Below are 16,148 nucleotides of genomic sequence, written 5' to 3' on the forward strand. Positions count from 1 at the left end.
CTGACTTAAGTCCATTTACACCCGTCTACCTCGGAGTCCGATCAGGCCTGCGTAAAAAATAAAAATAGTAGGAGGACTATATCCTTTTCTATTTTGCTGGAGCGCATTGGAGGTAGCCAGGTGTAAACAGACAGCATATTCCATTTACTACTGGCAGTCCATAAAGCAGAGTGGACCTCTATCCGTGTCTGCTCTGCAGAAACTGACTGAACATGGATGTGTCTTCTGCTCGTTTTGTTTCGATCAGCAGGGGATAAGCTCACAGATCCCCTGCTGATTGGAACAGAATACGCCCCGTGTAAAAGCAGCCCAACCCTGATAATGAAAAGAGGGGAGAGAAGCAGCAAGAGCCTTAGGCTGATGAAGGAAGCGATTGGTTCTTTCGAAACGCATCCCGTGGTGACTTTGCATCATTCACCCTTGTTGTCTCCAGGTAGTCACATCCTCCCCACATGGTAGCTGTTCCCGGTTTACCCAGAATACACAGCGTCTGGGGCCGCAGCTTCTGCCTCCACACCTTCACTCCCAGCATCACTCCCTGTGCTTATGCTTGTCAAATTCATCTGTCAGTGGCTCAAGCCATCCATCTGCCTGGGATGAAGGACCGCACACCATCTTGACATGCCTGTACATTCTTTCACCATGTGAGTGCATTACATTTCCACTTTATAAACTAGCATACCACACTACATTGGGCTCTTGGCACTTCTCGCCCCTCTTTTTATTTTGCAGACCTCCCCCCCCCAAGCCAGAATCAAGTAGGCAGCCTGAACCCATATATTAATCGGTTAACAAGTGTGGTTTAAGGGACTGAACTCCAGCACGCTGATTATTGTTACTTATCAGGTCAATTTTGTTTTGAGTTTTTTGTTTTATCTCCAAAAATATTTTGTTTCTTTTAAATGTTTTCTGTAACATTTTTTACAATTGTTTACATTATTGCATTGTAAATTGCTTGCCTCTGTAGACGTAATCAGATTATAACTTTCTAACCAACTCCCCTGTGACTCCAGCTCTAAAATAAAGCAACACTTACTGTTCTTCCTGTGTCCCTTTGATACATTTCCATGGCTCGTTGACTTGTATATACTGATTTCCATGACGAGAAATGTTCAAAATACACCTCAGGGCATCACGGATCCTGCAGAAGTTAGCAAAAAAATTTTCATGCACTTTAACTGCCATTTTTTTTACCAAATATAAAATGTAGAGTCTGCAGTCTGTCTGGTCAGCAGAGATAAAGGACTCTTACCGAACTTTCTCCAGCAGCTGGTTGTACTGTTGTAGCTCTGCTGTGACATGAGCCAAGAGCCTCTTGTCCTCTGGAAGCAACACAATCTCTGGAACTTGGCCATTGAAGAACTTCTGTACAAACATGCCTGCCCTGAAAGAAAATGACATTCATAAATATTAATATAACCACAAGAGTCCAAGACACTTCTCTTACAGGTAATATGGATGCAGTTCATAACAGCTGACTGCTGCTGTAATTTGCACATTGGGAAATACAACTTTAGGAGTAGTGCCTCAACATATTTGTGAGACACAGGGAGGGAAGGATGCTTTAGAATATTAACAGCTTCAAAAGGATACCCCCCCCTTTTTTTTTTTTTTTTTTTTAAATAAACGCATTATTTGTTACTACTGATTTGTGGTTGGATATGTTTTCCATTTAGTGGAACTATAACTATTCTGAAAAATGTTCCCTCCCATCTCTTCCTACCTACCCTGTAAAAAAACAGATCCGTATACTTACCCATTTTGTATTGGCTCCAGTCTGGTCACATGATCCTGCAGCACTGGCTTCCCTACTGCATACAATGAGCAGCTGATGCAGGTGAGAAGAGGGAGTGCTGACAATGGCTGAGCCTTAGGAGCCTATGGGTGATGTCACAGCTCCCACAATTCACAGCTGTTATCGACACAGGGGAGCCGGAGCTGCGGGATCATGTGACCGGACTAAAAATAGGCAAGTACACAGATTTTTTTTTTTTTTAATACAGGTTAGATGGAGGGGAGGGAAAGCATTTTTAAGAATAGTTATGGTTAGGCTTCCACTTTAAGTATTACGCAATTTTTATCTTGTAAGAATTTCCAAATGTTCAAACAAACCCATTCATGCCAAAATACCTCCCCTGTAATCAGTGTACACGTGTTTTGGAATTTAGTTATTACATGTTTGGTCAGTAGTTATCAGCAAAGAAAAATATGTTTTAGTGCTAAATATTAGAGAAACTCAGTTGGTCATGATGTCAACTACAGTAAACCTGGAACTCAGCATGTCATTGTCCTGAGTGAGATTTTGTTCTACTGCATCTCTGGCCTTCTGCACCAGGGTCTGCTGATAAAAAAAATGGTGGAGTTTAACCCCTTTAAGCAGCAGACATTGCAGCATGACAGCTGAAAGATGAAAATGTGCATTATGTGATCTTTAGAAACATGATCACAACAGATTTTTTTTTTGTCTACACATTATAATGTAATTTTGGTCACATCATAAAGATAAGGGCTGCATCAGGGCACTCTGTACATGAAAAGACCCTGAGCTTTATTCAGACAAGGGTCATGGGTACAGCTTACAGTTCACAAGGATCAATGAAGATGAAATGTCCACATGTAAAAGGTATAACATTCTTGGTGATCTTCATGCTAGGTCTTTCTACTCCACAACATAAAATATCTGTCACATCAATGAAGTAATTCCAGCTGCCAAGCATGCAGCACTTTGACCCTATGATACCAGGGGGAGATTTTACTAAAACTGGAGCAGACAGAATCTAGAGCAGCTGAGCATAGTAATCGATCAGCTTCGAGGTTCAGCTTGTTCAGTTAAAGCTATATTAAAATCTTGTTTATTTTAAATAGCAAACATGTTATACTTACCTGCTCTGTGTAATGGTTTTGCACAGAGGAGCCTGGATTTTTTTTCTCGGGTCCCACACTGGCTCCTCCTCTTCTGCCAGGTGCCCCCCCACAGCAGGCAGCTTGCTGTGGGGGCACCCAAGCAGGCGCGCTCCTGAGCCGTGGCTCTGTGTGTCCATTCACAAATGGAGCCGCGGCTTGGCCTGCCCCTTAGTCTCCCGATTGGCTATGATTGACAGCAGTGGGAGCCATCAGGAGTGCGAGTCACGGAAGAGGCAAGGCTCTCGTGGACATCGCTGGATCAAAAGGGGGCAGCTCAGGCAAGCATTGGGGGGTTTTCTGCACACAGGTTTTTTTACCTTCATGCACAGAATGCATGAAGGTAAAAAACATTGTGCCTTTACAACCACTTTAAGCTTTGAAAATGAAAGCTAGAAGCTGATTGGTTGCCATGTACAGCTGCTTTAGATTTTGTCTACTCCAGACTTAGTAAATTACACTCTGTGTGCTGTGGAGAAGAGAGATCTTCCATCAGTATAACCAAAATGGGTTTAGTTTATTCATGCTGATCAGAATTCTTGCATTCCATTTCAATAAGACGCACCACATTCCACTTTTTAATTTCACTATGCTTAATGTCGCATACTGAAAATGCTGACTTATCTTTACACACATCAGGTATTTAACCACCAAGAGAATTTCTTAGCAGCCAGCACGCAATGACCTCCTTTTGGTGTACTGCATATATTTTATATTGCCTTTTACATCATATACATCAGCATGTGCACAGCCGTTTTAATGAATCAAAAAGGAAACCATCTTGACAAACTGCATTTAGACAAGGTTACCCATCCAACACATAAAATGATATGCTAATGTTTCCTTGGTATTTATCTGGTTGTGTACCTGTTAACAAAATTGCCCAGGTTGTTCAATAACTCTGAGTTATTCTTCAACATCAGATCACCCCAGCTGAACGCACTGTCTTGTCCCTCAGGCCTCACATACAGCAGATAGAATCTCCAGATGTCAGCTGGGATACCAGTGTCCTGGGCCATGTCACCAAACACACCCACTCCTCGACTCTTGGAAAATTTACCATCCTCATAGTTTAGATATTCTGAAATGAAAAGTCAGAGTTTAGGAACATGATGTACTTTCTGAAACTTAAAGCCATTAAAAAATGTATACAGCCCTTGGTGTGCAATTAACTCGGGCCAATTTTTTATTTTAAAAAACTGAAAGCTGTAAGTTTCAGCTCACAAACCTAAACCTGCAACTGAAATTCCTATATAAAACCATGCTAGCATTAAAAGAATTTGTCTGAATGCAGAACACCTATCACAGACCCCTGAGTAGTAGCAAAACTGTGAAATTGTGCAAGGAAATGACAGCTCCCATTCACAGATTCTGAGATAATTCTATTTTTGTACCCAACACTTTACATTTTCCACTGTACAATGAAAAGATAGTGATACAACATGCTGCATTTAATTAAAAGGATAATGAATCAGAAGCTAACCTACAGTATATTCTAGTTATATCAATAGAAGGAATGTTTTTCTTATTTACATTTAGGCTTCATCCACACCAGCAGCACAGGGCTGCATTGTCCAACACCTAGGATTGATACAGTGGAGAAGGATTAGAACCCCTGTCAGTTTTTAGTGCTAATAAAAATGTAAAATGGTTTCAACTGTAGTATATGTATTAATACAAAAGAAAAAAAGGTTATTGGAATACCAGTAAAGGGAACCTGCTTTCAAAGGGCACACGTGGTGTATCAAAAACAACCAAAATTAAATTAAGTAAATACAAAATCTTTATAAATGTCAAATATTGAATAAAAATAATATGTAAAAATGTGTGAAAAGCATGGCGCCAACCTGAATAGTTTAAAAATGTGCAGCTGCCCCTGTAAGTGGACACCCACCTCAAAATAAAAAAGTGAATAAGAAAGTCAGGCTCTAGCATACAGCCTCAGCTTCTCAGAAACAAAAACAGGTGATACTCTTAAAATATCCAAGGCGTATATAATATGTATGGTTGGCAAGTGTGCATTTTGTACACATTGTGGTGGAGCACTAATTGAAGGAGTTCTAAGCAACTTTATAATCAGAAGACAACATGGTTGGAGATTCTTAAAAAGGAAGAAGGACTATTGACCTTTTAATATGGACTTTTAATATTGATTATCTGCATATCAATCAGTCTTTATGGATTGATGTATAGCACATATTATATTTATATGGTTTTTGTTGGTTTGGTTTGGAGAAGCTGAGGCTGTGTGCTAGGGTCTGACTTTCTTACTCACTTTTTTATTGAATGACAATAGTTTTAAAAATCACACACATACAGTATCTTGCAAAAGTGAGTACACCCCTCACATTTTTGTAAATATTTTATTATATCTTTTCATGTGACAACACTGAAGAAATGACACTTTGCTACAATGTAAAGTAGTGAGTGTACAGCTTGTATAACAGTGTAAATTTGCTGTCCCCTCAAAATAACTCAACACACAGCCATTAATGTCTAAACTACTGGCAATAAAAGTGAGTACACATGAAAAGATATAATAAAATATTTACAAAAATGTGAGGAGTGCACTCACTTTTGTGAGATACTATATATAAATACCGTTTTTCCACCAATTAAGATAAAAAAAAAAAAAAAAAAAGTCATTGCAGAGATTTGCCTTCACTTCTGTCCCATAACCAAAACAGGAGAGGAAATCCCAACAAATAAAAAAAAAAACCTTGGGGCCCCCCAGGTCACCAGAATTATGCCCCGTACACACGGTCGGATTTTCCGACGGAAAATGTGTGATAGGACCTTGTTGTCGGAAATTCCGACCGTGTGTAGGCTCCATCACACATTTTCCATCGGATTTTCCGACACACAAAGTTTGAGAGCAGGATATAAAATTTTCCGACAACAAAATCCGTTGTCGGAAATTCCGATCGTGTGTACACAAATCCGACGGACAAAGCGCCACGCATGCTCAGAATAAATAAAGAGATGAAAGCTATTAGCCACTGCCCCGTTTATAGTCCCAATGTACGTGTTTTACGTCACCGCGTTTAGAACGATCGGATTTTCCGACAACTTTGTGTGACCGTGTGTATGCAAGACAAGTTTGAGCCAACATCCGTCGGAAAAAATCCTAGGATTTTGTTGTCGGAATGTCCGAACAAAGTCTGACCGTGTGTACAGGGCATTAGTGTCCCTATTGGAAGATTTCCCCTCTATTACTTTATAAACAGGCCAAAAAGAGGGTGAATCTCCTGAACGGGGACACAGACAGCAATACCTGACAGGGGTGCTAATCCATCTCCACTTTATCCAAAGCTAAACAAAAAAGTTTTGCCTTTAGTTATACTTTAAGTTAATCAGCCGCAATGATTCTGTGTTTTTCCATATTTAGGTTTCTATGCATTATTGTGGAGAAACTGATCCAAAAAAGGTAGGGACTCCTCCAAATTTCCGATTATATATTTTTACATTCCTTAAATACCTCATGCCTGCAGCACTACTTAATTAACTCCTGCTTTTATTTCCTTAGTGAATTAACTTTAACCACTTGCCTACTGGACACTTTTACCCCCTTCCTGCACAACCCAATTTCCAGCTTTCATCGCGGTCACATTTTGAATGACAATTGCGTGGTCATGCAATACTGTACCCAAACAAAATTTTTATAATTTTTTTTCCACACTAATAGAGCTTTCTTTTGATGGCATTGGATTCTCCACTGGGTTTTTATTTTTTTTTCTAAATAAACAAAGAGAGAGCGAAAATGTTAAAATAAAAAAATAAAAAAGTTTATAGTTTGTTATAAAATTTTGCAATTTGGTAATTTTCTCCTACACTGATGGGCATCGATAAGTGGCACGGATAGGGGGCACCGATGAGGAGGCACTGATAAGCAGCACTGGTGGGCACTGATGGGCACTAATAATCAGGACACCGATAATCAGTGCCCTGATTATCAGTGCCCTGATTATCAGTGCCCTGATTATCAGTGCCCTGATTATCAGTGCTGATGACCCTTTAAGAGAAGCTGGTTATCAGCTTTCTTCTCTCCTCACGCTAACAGCGTGAGGAGATCAAACTTGATAACCGGCTTCTGTTGACATCCATGATCAGCTGTCACATGGTAAAGGGCCACTGTAAATGGCCCTTTACCTTGATCTGTGATCAGCTGAGTCCTTCGGAGTCGGCGATCACAGAGCAGGGCACACAGGAAGCGCGTTCACTAGAGGACGTCAATAGACGCCCTCCCAGCAAAGTAAGTCTGCACTGTAGCCGTCATTCAGGTATAGTGCGGGCGGCAACAAGTTAACACTGTTTTATGAGTGATTTACCTCATGTTTTTGGTTTGTGAGGTAAATAACTCACGAGGGGATAGTGAATTGACATGTCAGCATCTCAAGAGATAATTGGAGAAAATGTGTCACTTGATTCAATTATCTCATAAGATATTCTTTAGTGAACTGAGCCCACAGTCCCAACGCAAGAACAAGGTCATTTACCTTATGGTCCATGGCTTTACTTCACACCAAAGAGTAACACCAAAAAAGTAGCATTTTTGTGCAGCATGTTGCAGCACATAACACTAAAGTACAGGAAAACACTGGAATGAATTTTAAAAATGTATTGCAAGTACGCTAAACCACTCACGATAACACACGCACTGTAATGTGAATGGGCCCTACATTAATGAAAGATGGCAGCATCTCACAGTCCAAAAAGGCCAACAAAAAGGTTACAGGTTTGGCTGTATAGTGCAATGCCCAACACCAAAAATTAAGTAGTATGGGGCCTGTATAAATCTGTAATGGTACACACATTTAAAAACAGTGCTCCGCTTAGTTATTAGGAGCAAGTCATCGGGTCAGTTAGGTTTACCTGTAGCTATAAGATGGTTGACCACCGTGTAGTTGTCTTCGGCTCCCAGGAGACATGATGGAAAAATGACACTGTGGAAAGGGACATTATCCTTTGCCATGAAGTTGTAGAGTTGGACCTGAACACATCAGAATTATATTTAGTTAAGACACTTAAGGGTAATCTTGTTAAATGATGAGGCTTGAACACAAAATGTTTACAATGTAAATTACAATGCACAAATGTACCACAAACTTGTTGAAACAACATCGGTTATATGCATCACACAGCAAACAAGCATGTTTAGCTTAAACCTTCCACCATACCTTTGGCCCCCTAAAATACAATCTCACGTCAAGGTGGCTATAAAAACAGATAACGGTATATGGTACTGTCCCAGATTTCCCACTATTTACCCAGATACTCATCACATTGTTTCAGAGTGCAAAAGGTGGAAATTGTTTTCCATATGTGATAAATCTGTCCTATAGCACAACATTTCCGTGAAGAATTTTTTTATATTATCTCTGAACAAATTTACTCCACAGTCCCCTTCTTAGCTCAACATGCACTTTTAAATCTCAAACCTCCAGGGCTTTCCAAAATTTGATTTAGATTATCGTGGTTTATTCTAACAGCAGCCATATGTCAAAGCCTGGAAATCACCTACCCCTCCTCGGCTGAAACAAAGTCGAAGACAAACTTATGCCGGCCATACACGGTTAGAATTTCGAAAGAATTTTCTTTCGAAAATCGTATCTAAGAATTTTCGTACGAATTTCGCACCATTGGTGGGCTGTAGCAACGGACGATTTTCGTGCGGCAATCAAATTTGAGGAATCGGACATGTTGGAAATTTTTAGAAAAACTAACGATTTTCTAATCAATGATGGGAGAATCGTGTCGAGAAATGTAATAAGAAAAGAAAATTTACGGAGAGAAAAGAAGATTCCCAGCCACGAAAATTCTTTTCTGTAGCAACATGAGGTGAAATTGAAGGCTTGGTCGGCCGAATTTCGAAAATCAATGGTGGCATCATCGGATCACAAAAGAAAACAAACTTTCTGATTTTGAAAAGAAAATTTGTTCGAAATTCGACCATGTATGGCCTGCTTAAGTCATGTTACACCAAAAGATAGAAGTTAAATTGACTGACAAAATGGATAAACTTTTATCCATCTGGCATCCCTGGACCTCCCTATACCTTCAGATAACATTTTACCATGTTGTTTTGGACCTCTAAAAGAGCGAGTATGTCCGTTGGAAATACCTATTCTGTTCCCAACCTCCTCTTCCGCATTTCCCTTACTCCTTGTTTCCCCCCGATATATACAGTTGCACAATTCTAACTACCCGCCTAGCCCCAACCCCCCCATGACTCTTTATGCAGAGTAACAAAGTGATTGTAAAAGGAATTTTTTTTTTTTTTTTTTTAAACATGTTATACTTACCTGCTCCGTGCACTGGTTTTGCACAAAGCAGCCCTGATACTATTCTTTTTGGGTCCCCCACTTGCTCCTCCCACTTGCAAAGTGCCCCCAATAGCAAACTTCTTGCTATGGGGGCACTCAAGCAGGCTCGCTCCCGCACCCTGTGTATCCATACACACACACAGGCGGCTTGGTCCCGCCCTGGCTTTGCTCCTCATTGGCTCACTGGCTGTCATTGACAGGAGCGCTGCATGGAGAGTCTCTCTCGTAAAATAGCAAGATCACTAAAGTATTTAGATTCCTCAAATAGGCAAAAGAGATTCTGATTTTAAAGGCTGTGAAGCAAACAGTGCTGTTACATCGCTCAAAAGCTGCAATTTTTTTGCACGATTTTGGCTTTATTAAAAAGTACAGAAGCAAAGTGCTATGCACAAAAGCAGTAATCCAGAGCATTGAGTGTACTGCATTACATCTGTACCAAAAATGAGTGATCTGCTTTTATAGGCACTGCATGTTGACCTTTACCCAATGTTTAATAATAAGATATCTGGTTTACCGGTAAAATCCTTTTCGTGGAGTACATCAGAGGACATCTTCATATTCATGACTACTTGGGTTATGCGGACACCTTCAGGTGAATGTACACTAGCCAAGGCATAACCCCCTTCCAGCTCACCAAGCCTCGGTTCTGCAGCAAACAAGGAGGAAAAGACAAAAGAGGGAGGGATCCCAGTGTCCTGTGATGTACTCCCAAGAATAGGATTCTACAGGTAAACTCAAAATCCTAATTTATTAGACTTATATCACAGGACACAGGTTGTGTCCCAGAGCACTAAACATGAAATTAGGGCAAGACAGCTTGTGCCCAAAACCCAAACAGGGGATACTAGAGAAAAAAAAAAAAACTGAGGCTTGGTGAGCTGGGAGGGTTAATGCCTGGGCAGGAAAAGTGTGTGTGTGTGTGTGTGTGTGTGTGTGTGTGTGTGTGTGTGTGTGTGTGTATATACATACACACACACACACACACACACACACACAGTATCTCACAAAAGTGAGTACACCTCTCACATTTTTGTAAATATTTTATTATATCTTTTCAAAAGTGAGTACACCCCTAAATGGAAAAGTCCAAATTGGGCCCAAAGTGTCAATATTTTGTGTGGCCACCATTATTTTCCAGCACTGGCTTAACCCTATTTGGCATGGAGTTCCCCAGAGCGTCACAGGTTGCCACTGGAGTCCTCTTCCACTCCTCCATGACGACATCACAGAGCTGGTGGATGTTAGAGACCTTGTGCTCCTCCACCTTCTGTTTGAGGATGCCCCACAGATGCTCAATAGGGTTTAGGTCTGGAGATATGCTTGGCCAGTCCATCACCTTTACCCTCAGCTTTTTTAGCAAGGCAGTGGTTGTCTTGGAGGTGTTTTTGGGGTCGCTATCATGTTGGAATACTGCCCTGCGGCCTAGTCTCCGAAGGAAGCGGATCATGCTCTGCTTCAGTATGTCACAGTACATGTTGGCATTCATGGTTCCCTCAAACTGTAGCTCCCCAGTGCCGGCAGCACTCATGCAGCCCCAGACTATGGCACTCCCACCACCATGCTTGACTGTAGGCAAGACACACTTGTCTTTGTACTCCTCACCTGGTTGCCGACCCACACGCTTGACACCATCTGAACCAAACAAACACACAACCAGTGTCCATTCAGCTGAAGATGGCATTATAACCCAAGTAGTCATGAATATGAAGATGCCCAGTGTCCTCTGATGTAATATTTACTTTTATTTTAACCACTTCAATACTGGGCATTTTCACTCACTTCCTTCCCAAGTAAATTTTCAGCTTCAAGTGCTGTCGCACTTTGAATGACAATTGTGTGGTCATGCAACACTGTACCCATATGAAATGTATCTTTTTTTTTTTCACACAAATAGATTTCTTTTGGCTCTATTTAAGCACCGCTGGATTTTCTAAAGAAACTAAAAAAGTCCAAATTAAAAAAAAAAAAAAAAAGTTTTTCTTGTCAGAGCACCATAATATATTACATTAAGAATCTACAATATGTCTACCTGCTTAGGATTTTTCCACCACTTCTCCCACTGAGCTGTATAATTGGCTGTAATGGAAATATATCCTATTGGAGCATCAAACCAGACATAGAAAACCTGTTAAACAAAAAACAAACCATTAATAGCGCCAGTAGACATGAAGCACTCTAGTTCAGTAGGAAGTTAGTTGTATTCACCTTGTCCCTGAAGCCATCCAGTGGCACAGGTGTCCCCCACTTAAGATCCCTAGTAATACAGCGTGGCTTCAAACCATCACGGATCCAGGAGCGGGTTATGTAACGGGCATTGGTAGTCCAATCTCCAGTTGCAAGAGATTCATCTAACCACTTCTCCAGCCTCTCTTCCAACTGTAAAGTAAAACAAAAAAGATACACACGCACTGTTTAATTTACATTGTCCCTTCCATAATATATATATTTATATATATTAATATTATACACACTCTGTTTAATTTACATTGTAAACTGCGTCCCTTCCATTTTTGTATGTGGAACTGTAATTATTTTAATTTAAAAAAAAACCCCATCTAAGTACCTTTTTCGTAATCTATATACAGCTGTCACATGAAGGAGCTCTTTGATAGCCTGTCTGCAGGGAGACATAAGCAGGAGGCGCTACTAGTCCTCTGCTGCTGGTTACAAGTTCAAAATAAAAAAATAAAAATAGCCTTTAAAATACGAAGTAAAAATAATATCAATAAAACGGTTTTAAATAATCCTTTTTTTTGTTTTTTGCCAATAACATGGTGTGAGCGGATTTTTCCCAGTCATGGGCTGTGTCACACCCCTCCAGCCTGTGTCTTAGAATAAGAGGGAGGTGAAGCCTCCATTAATCTACATGTGATATTATTCCCCCTTTGTGTTTAGCTGGTTAGTGGGCATGGAGGAGGGGGGAGTGGGCTGTCATTTAACACTGTGTATACGCCCACATGTGTAACTCTATAATTACATGGGCTGCTCAGATGCAACAGGGAGGAAATGCTCAGCATAGAAACTCACTGAAAACTGAGCATGTGCAGGGTTGCCACCACAGCTACAAAATCCCCAGCTGAATTGGGGACATGGACAAATGGTAGAGTTAGAAAGCAGCAGGATCAACCAGATTTTTTGTGGAATACAGGAAACGAATCTCATAGTTACCGAGTGAGTTTGAACATGTAATACATCATTTATTGATAGTTTTTTTTTTTTTAAGATGGGCATAGTGACACTTTAAATGTAAAATCGTTATCTGCCTATTAGGTAGTATGCTCGTTAGGGTGGAGAACTGGAATGGGTAGGGAGCACCCGTCAATAGATACCATTTGAAAGCGAAAATGCTTTTCTAAATTATCACAGGAGTCCCAAGACTCCACCAGTTGGTTCCAGACCTCATTACAAACAGAATGTAATGGGAATGTCTTTGCAGCCACAGCTCTATAAGACCCAATGCCTGAAAAAGCAGTCTGATTCTCTACACTACAGAACACACTGCATCAGAGGATCAATTACATCTTTTAAAGCTGAGTCACAGGAGACTTGCTTAACCACTTGACCAATGGGCACTTAAACCCCCTTTCTAACAAGACCAATTTTCAGCTTTCAGTGCTCTCACATTTTGAATGACAATTACTCAGTCATGCAACACTGTACCTATATGAAAATTTTGCCCTTTTTTTCACACAAATAGAGCTTTCTTTTGGTGCATTTAATCACCGCTGGGTTTTTTTTTTTTTGCGCTATAAGAAAAAAACCTGAAAATTCTGTAAAAAAAAAAAATGCATTTTTCTTCGTTTCTGTTATAAAATTTTGCAAATTAGTAATTTCTCTTCATATATTTTGGCCAAAATTTATACCGCTACATATCTTTGGTAAAAATAACCCAAATCGTGTATATTATTTGGTCTTTGTAAAAGTTATTAGAGTCCACAAGCTATGGTGCCAATTTCTGAAAATTGATCACACCTTAAGTACTGACGGCCTAATCTAATTTCTTGAGACCCCAGCAAGCCAGGAAAGTACAAACACAACCCCCCCCAAATGACTCCTTTTTGGAAAGTAGACATTCAAAAGGTATTTAGTAAGAGGCATGGTGAGTTTTTTGAAGTTGTAATTATTTCCCACAATTCTTTGCAAAATTAAGATTTTTTCTTTTCTTCACAAAATTGTTTTATTAGCAGGTTATTTCTCACACACAATATGCATAGCACAAGTTACACCCCAAAACACATTCTACTATTCCACCTGAGTATGGCGATGCCACATGTGTGAGACTTTTACACAGTGTGGCCACATACAGAGGCCCAGGGAGCGCCATCAGGCGTTCTTGGAGCATAAATTACACATCTAATTTCTTGACTACCTCTTACACTTTTGAAGGCCCTGGAGAACTAGGACAATGGAAACGCCCCAAAAATGACCACATTTTGTAAAGAAAACAACTCAATGTATAATCTATGAGGCATATCGAGTCTTTTGAACATGTCATTTTTTTCCACAATTTTTTGGAAAATGTGTAAAGAAAACGAAAACTTTTTTTTTTTTTTTTTTTTACACAACGTTGTCCATTTACACACTGTTTCTAACACATACTTACCAAAAATTACACCCCAAAATAGATTCTCCTACTCCTCCCGAGTACGGTGATACCACACGTGTGATTTTTCCACAGCGTGGCCACATACACAGGACCAACATGCAGGGAGCACCATCAGGTGTTCTAGGGATATAAGTTTCAAATCTAATTTGACTACCTATTACTTTTGTGAGGCACTGTAGTGGCATGGATGTGGCATGGATAAGCATGAAGGGGATGGATGGCTGAGCATGGATAGATGGATGAGTATGCTGAGTATGGATGGCTGAGCATGGATGGATGAGTATGCAGAGTATGGATGGATGAGCATGGATGGATGAGCATGGATGGAGGGAGGAGTATGCTGAGTATGGATGGCTGAGTATGCCAAGTATGGATGGGTGAGCATGGATAAATGGATGGATGGATGAGCATGGATGGTTGGATGAGTATGCAGAGTATGGATGGATGAGTATGCTGAGTAAGGATGGATGGATGAGTATGCTGAGTAAGGATGGATGGATGAGTATGCCGAGTATGGATGGATGGATGGATGAGTATGCCAAGAATGGAATGGGTATGCTGAGCATGGATGGATGGATGGATGGATGAGTATGCTGAGTATGGTTGGTTATGCTGAGCATGGATGGGTATAGATAGCTGGAATGGGCACATATCAGCGCTGTGGGCACTACACATCCAGCCCACAGCGCTGCCACCACAATCTCTCTCCTCTCCCTCGCACTGTACCAATAGGTACGAGGAGGGGAGAGAGGAACCGGACGCGACGCCAGTTTGTTTACAAGTGATCACTCCGTCATTCGTTTCTCTGTCATGGCATCCATTGTTTATTCGCATACCTTTCACGTCGATTAGAATCAAGACGCATCAGCGATGCACCGATTCATGTCGGCTTGGTTTAGCAGTCTCATTCCATGCTCCACAGTCCGCTTCTTTGTCAGTCGCAATTGCAGCACACCAATTCGTGTTTCTGTCACGGCAACCATTCCATTAATTTCACTTCATTTTGTATAACCTTCATTCCGATTCGAATCCACTCGCATCTGCGACACACCGATTCGTGTCGGCTTGTTCTAGTCATTCCGTCTCATGCATTCCATGCTCCACAGTCCGGTTTGTTGTCAGTCGCAAATTGCAGCACACCGATTTGTGCCTCTGTCATGGCAAATCATTTAATTCGTTACATTTCGCATACCCTTCACTCCGATTCGAATTCAGTTGCATCTGCAACGCACTAATTCATGTCGGCTTGTGTTAGCCATTTTTTATCTCATTTCATTCCATGCTCCATAGTCTGGTTCGTTGTTAGTCGCAATTGCAGCACACTACTCGCACCTCTGTCATGGCAATCATTTTGTTCATTCCACATACCCTACACTCCAATTCAAGCAACGTCAGCAACGCGCCGATTCATGTGAACTTGTTTTAGTTGTTTCACCTTAATATCATTCTATGTTCCACAGACAGGTTCGTTGTCAGTCGCTATCGCGACACACCGCTTCGTGCCTCTGCCGTGGCAAATCATTTCACTCACTTCACATACCTTACACTCCAAATTAAATCCAATCGCAGTAGCGACACACCGATTCATGTCAGCTCTTTTAGCAATTCCATCTAATTCCATTCCAGAATCAAAAGTTATTACAGATGGATGTTCCCCCTACTGACAGAATGGGGTGTCCGAACTTGTCCACCTGGGGCCGGCAAGCCCTGACCTGTACCGGAAGTGGAGGGGAGATTGAGAGGGTGTCTAACTGCTATTTTGGTGCACCAGTTAGCGGTGTGGGTGAAGGACTGGCAGATAGCGCAGAGTGGTGAGCGTAGGCCGGCAAAGTGGCGGCAGAATAACTCTGTCAATGAGGCTCCAATCTGTGCCGGCTTGGAACTGTGCAAGGGTCAGCTGTGCAAAGTAGAGGCATGAGCTGCAGCAGCAGCAGCAGCATATGATGCACAACATGGAAGAGAGGAGAGTAGCCATTTAACCACATGATCACGTAAAACTACAACTGTTGCTTTGGTCACAAAGCAGAGGCAAATAATGCTTCCATATCTGCATGCAAAATGCACATGTGAACTGCTGATCTGAGGTGCAATTGCATTAATGATCCCCGTGATTCTTTTTTTTTCTCTGTCCAGAATGGTTTTGGAGCTTAGCCACTAACATTGAGAGAGGACACCTGGAAGGCGAAAAGAATTTGAAAGGGAAGTAGGACAGATAAAGCCAAATTCACAAAATTGTAAGACTAGAAAAATTATCTTTTTTTTTCCAGACACATGAACTGTCATTTTCAAATTTCACTGAGCTTTACTAATTTTTTTCA

General features: G+C 41.0%; 1 protein-coding gene across 2 annotated transcripts in view; it reads right to left on the minus strand.

Moving 5' to 3' along the window:
• The window catches only part of MARS1 (methionyl-tRNA synthetase 1), a 66,236-nt gene that overhangs the window by 15,895 nt on the left and 34,193 nt on the right, over window positions 1-16,148 (minus strand). For both annotated transcript variants that reach the window (XM_073613792.1, XM_073613793.1), the window contains exons 12-17: window positions 11,430-11,600; window positions 11,254-11,349; window positions 7,774-7,891; window positions 3,769-3,982; window positions 1,253-1,384; window positions 1,037-1,141 (exon numbers count right to left, since the gene is read on the minus strand). In XM_073613792.1, the coding sequence (XP_073469893.1) occupies window positions 1,037-1,141; window positions 1,253-1,384; window positions 3,769-3,982; window positions 7,774-7,891; window positions 11,254-11,349; window positions 11,430-11,600 (836 nt within the window). The remainder of the gene's footprint in view (window positions 1-1,036; window positions 1,142-1,252; window positions 1,385-3,768; window positions 3,983-7,773; window positions 7,892-11,253; window positions 11,350-11,429; window positions 11,601-16,148) is intronic.

The sequence above is a fragment of the Aquarana catesbeiana genome, linkage group LG02 (genome assembly GCF_042186555.1).
Source record: "Aquarana catesbeiana isolate 2022-GZ linkage group LG02, ASM4218655v1, whole genome shotgun sequence".
Taxonomy (NCBI): domain Eukaryota; kingdom Metazoa; phylum Chordata; class Amphibia; order Anura; family Ranidae; genus Aquarana; species Aquarana catesbeiana.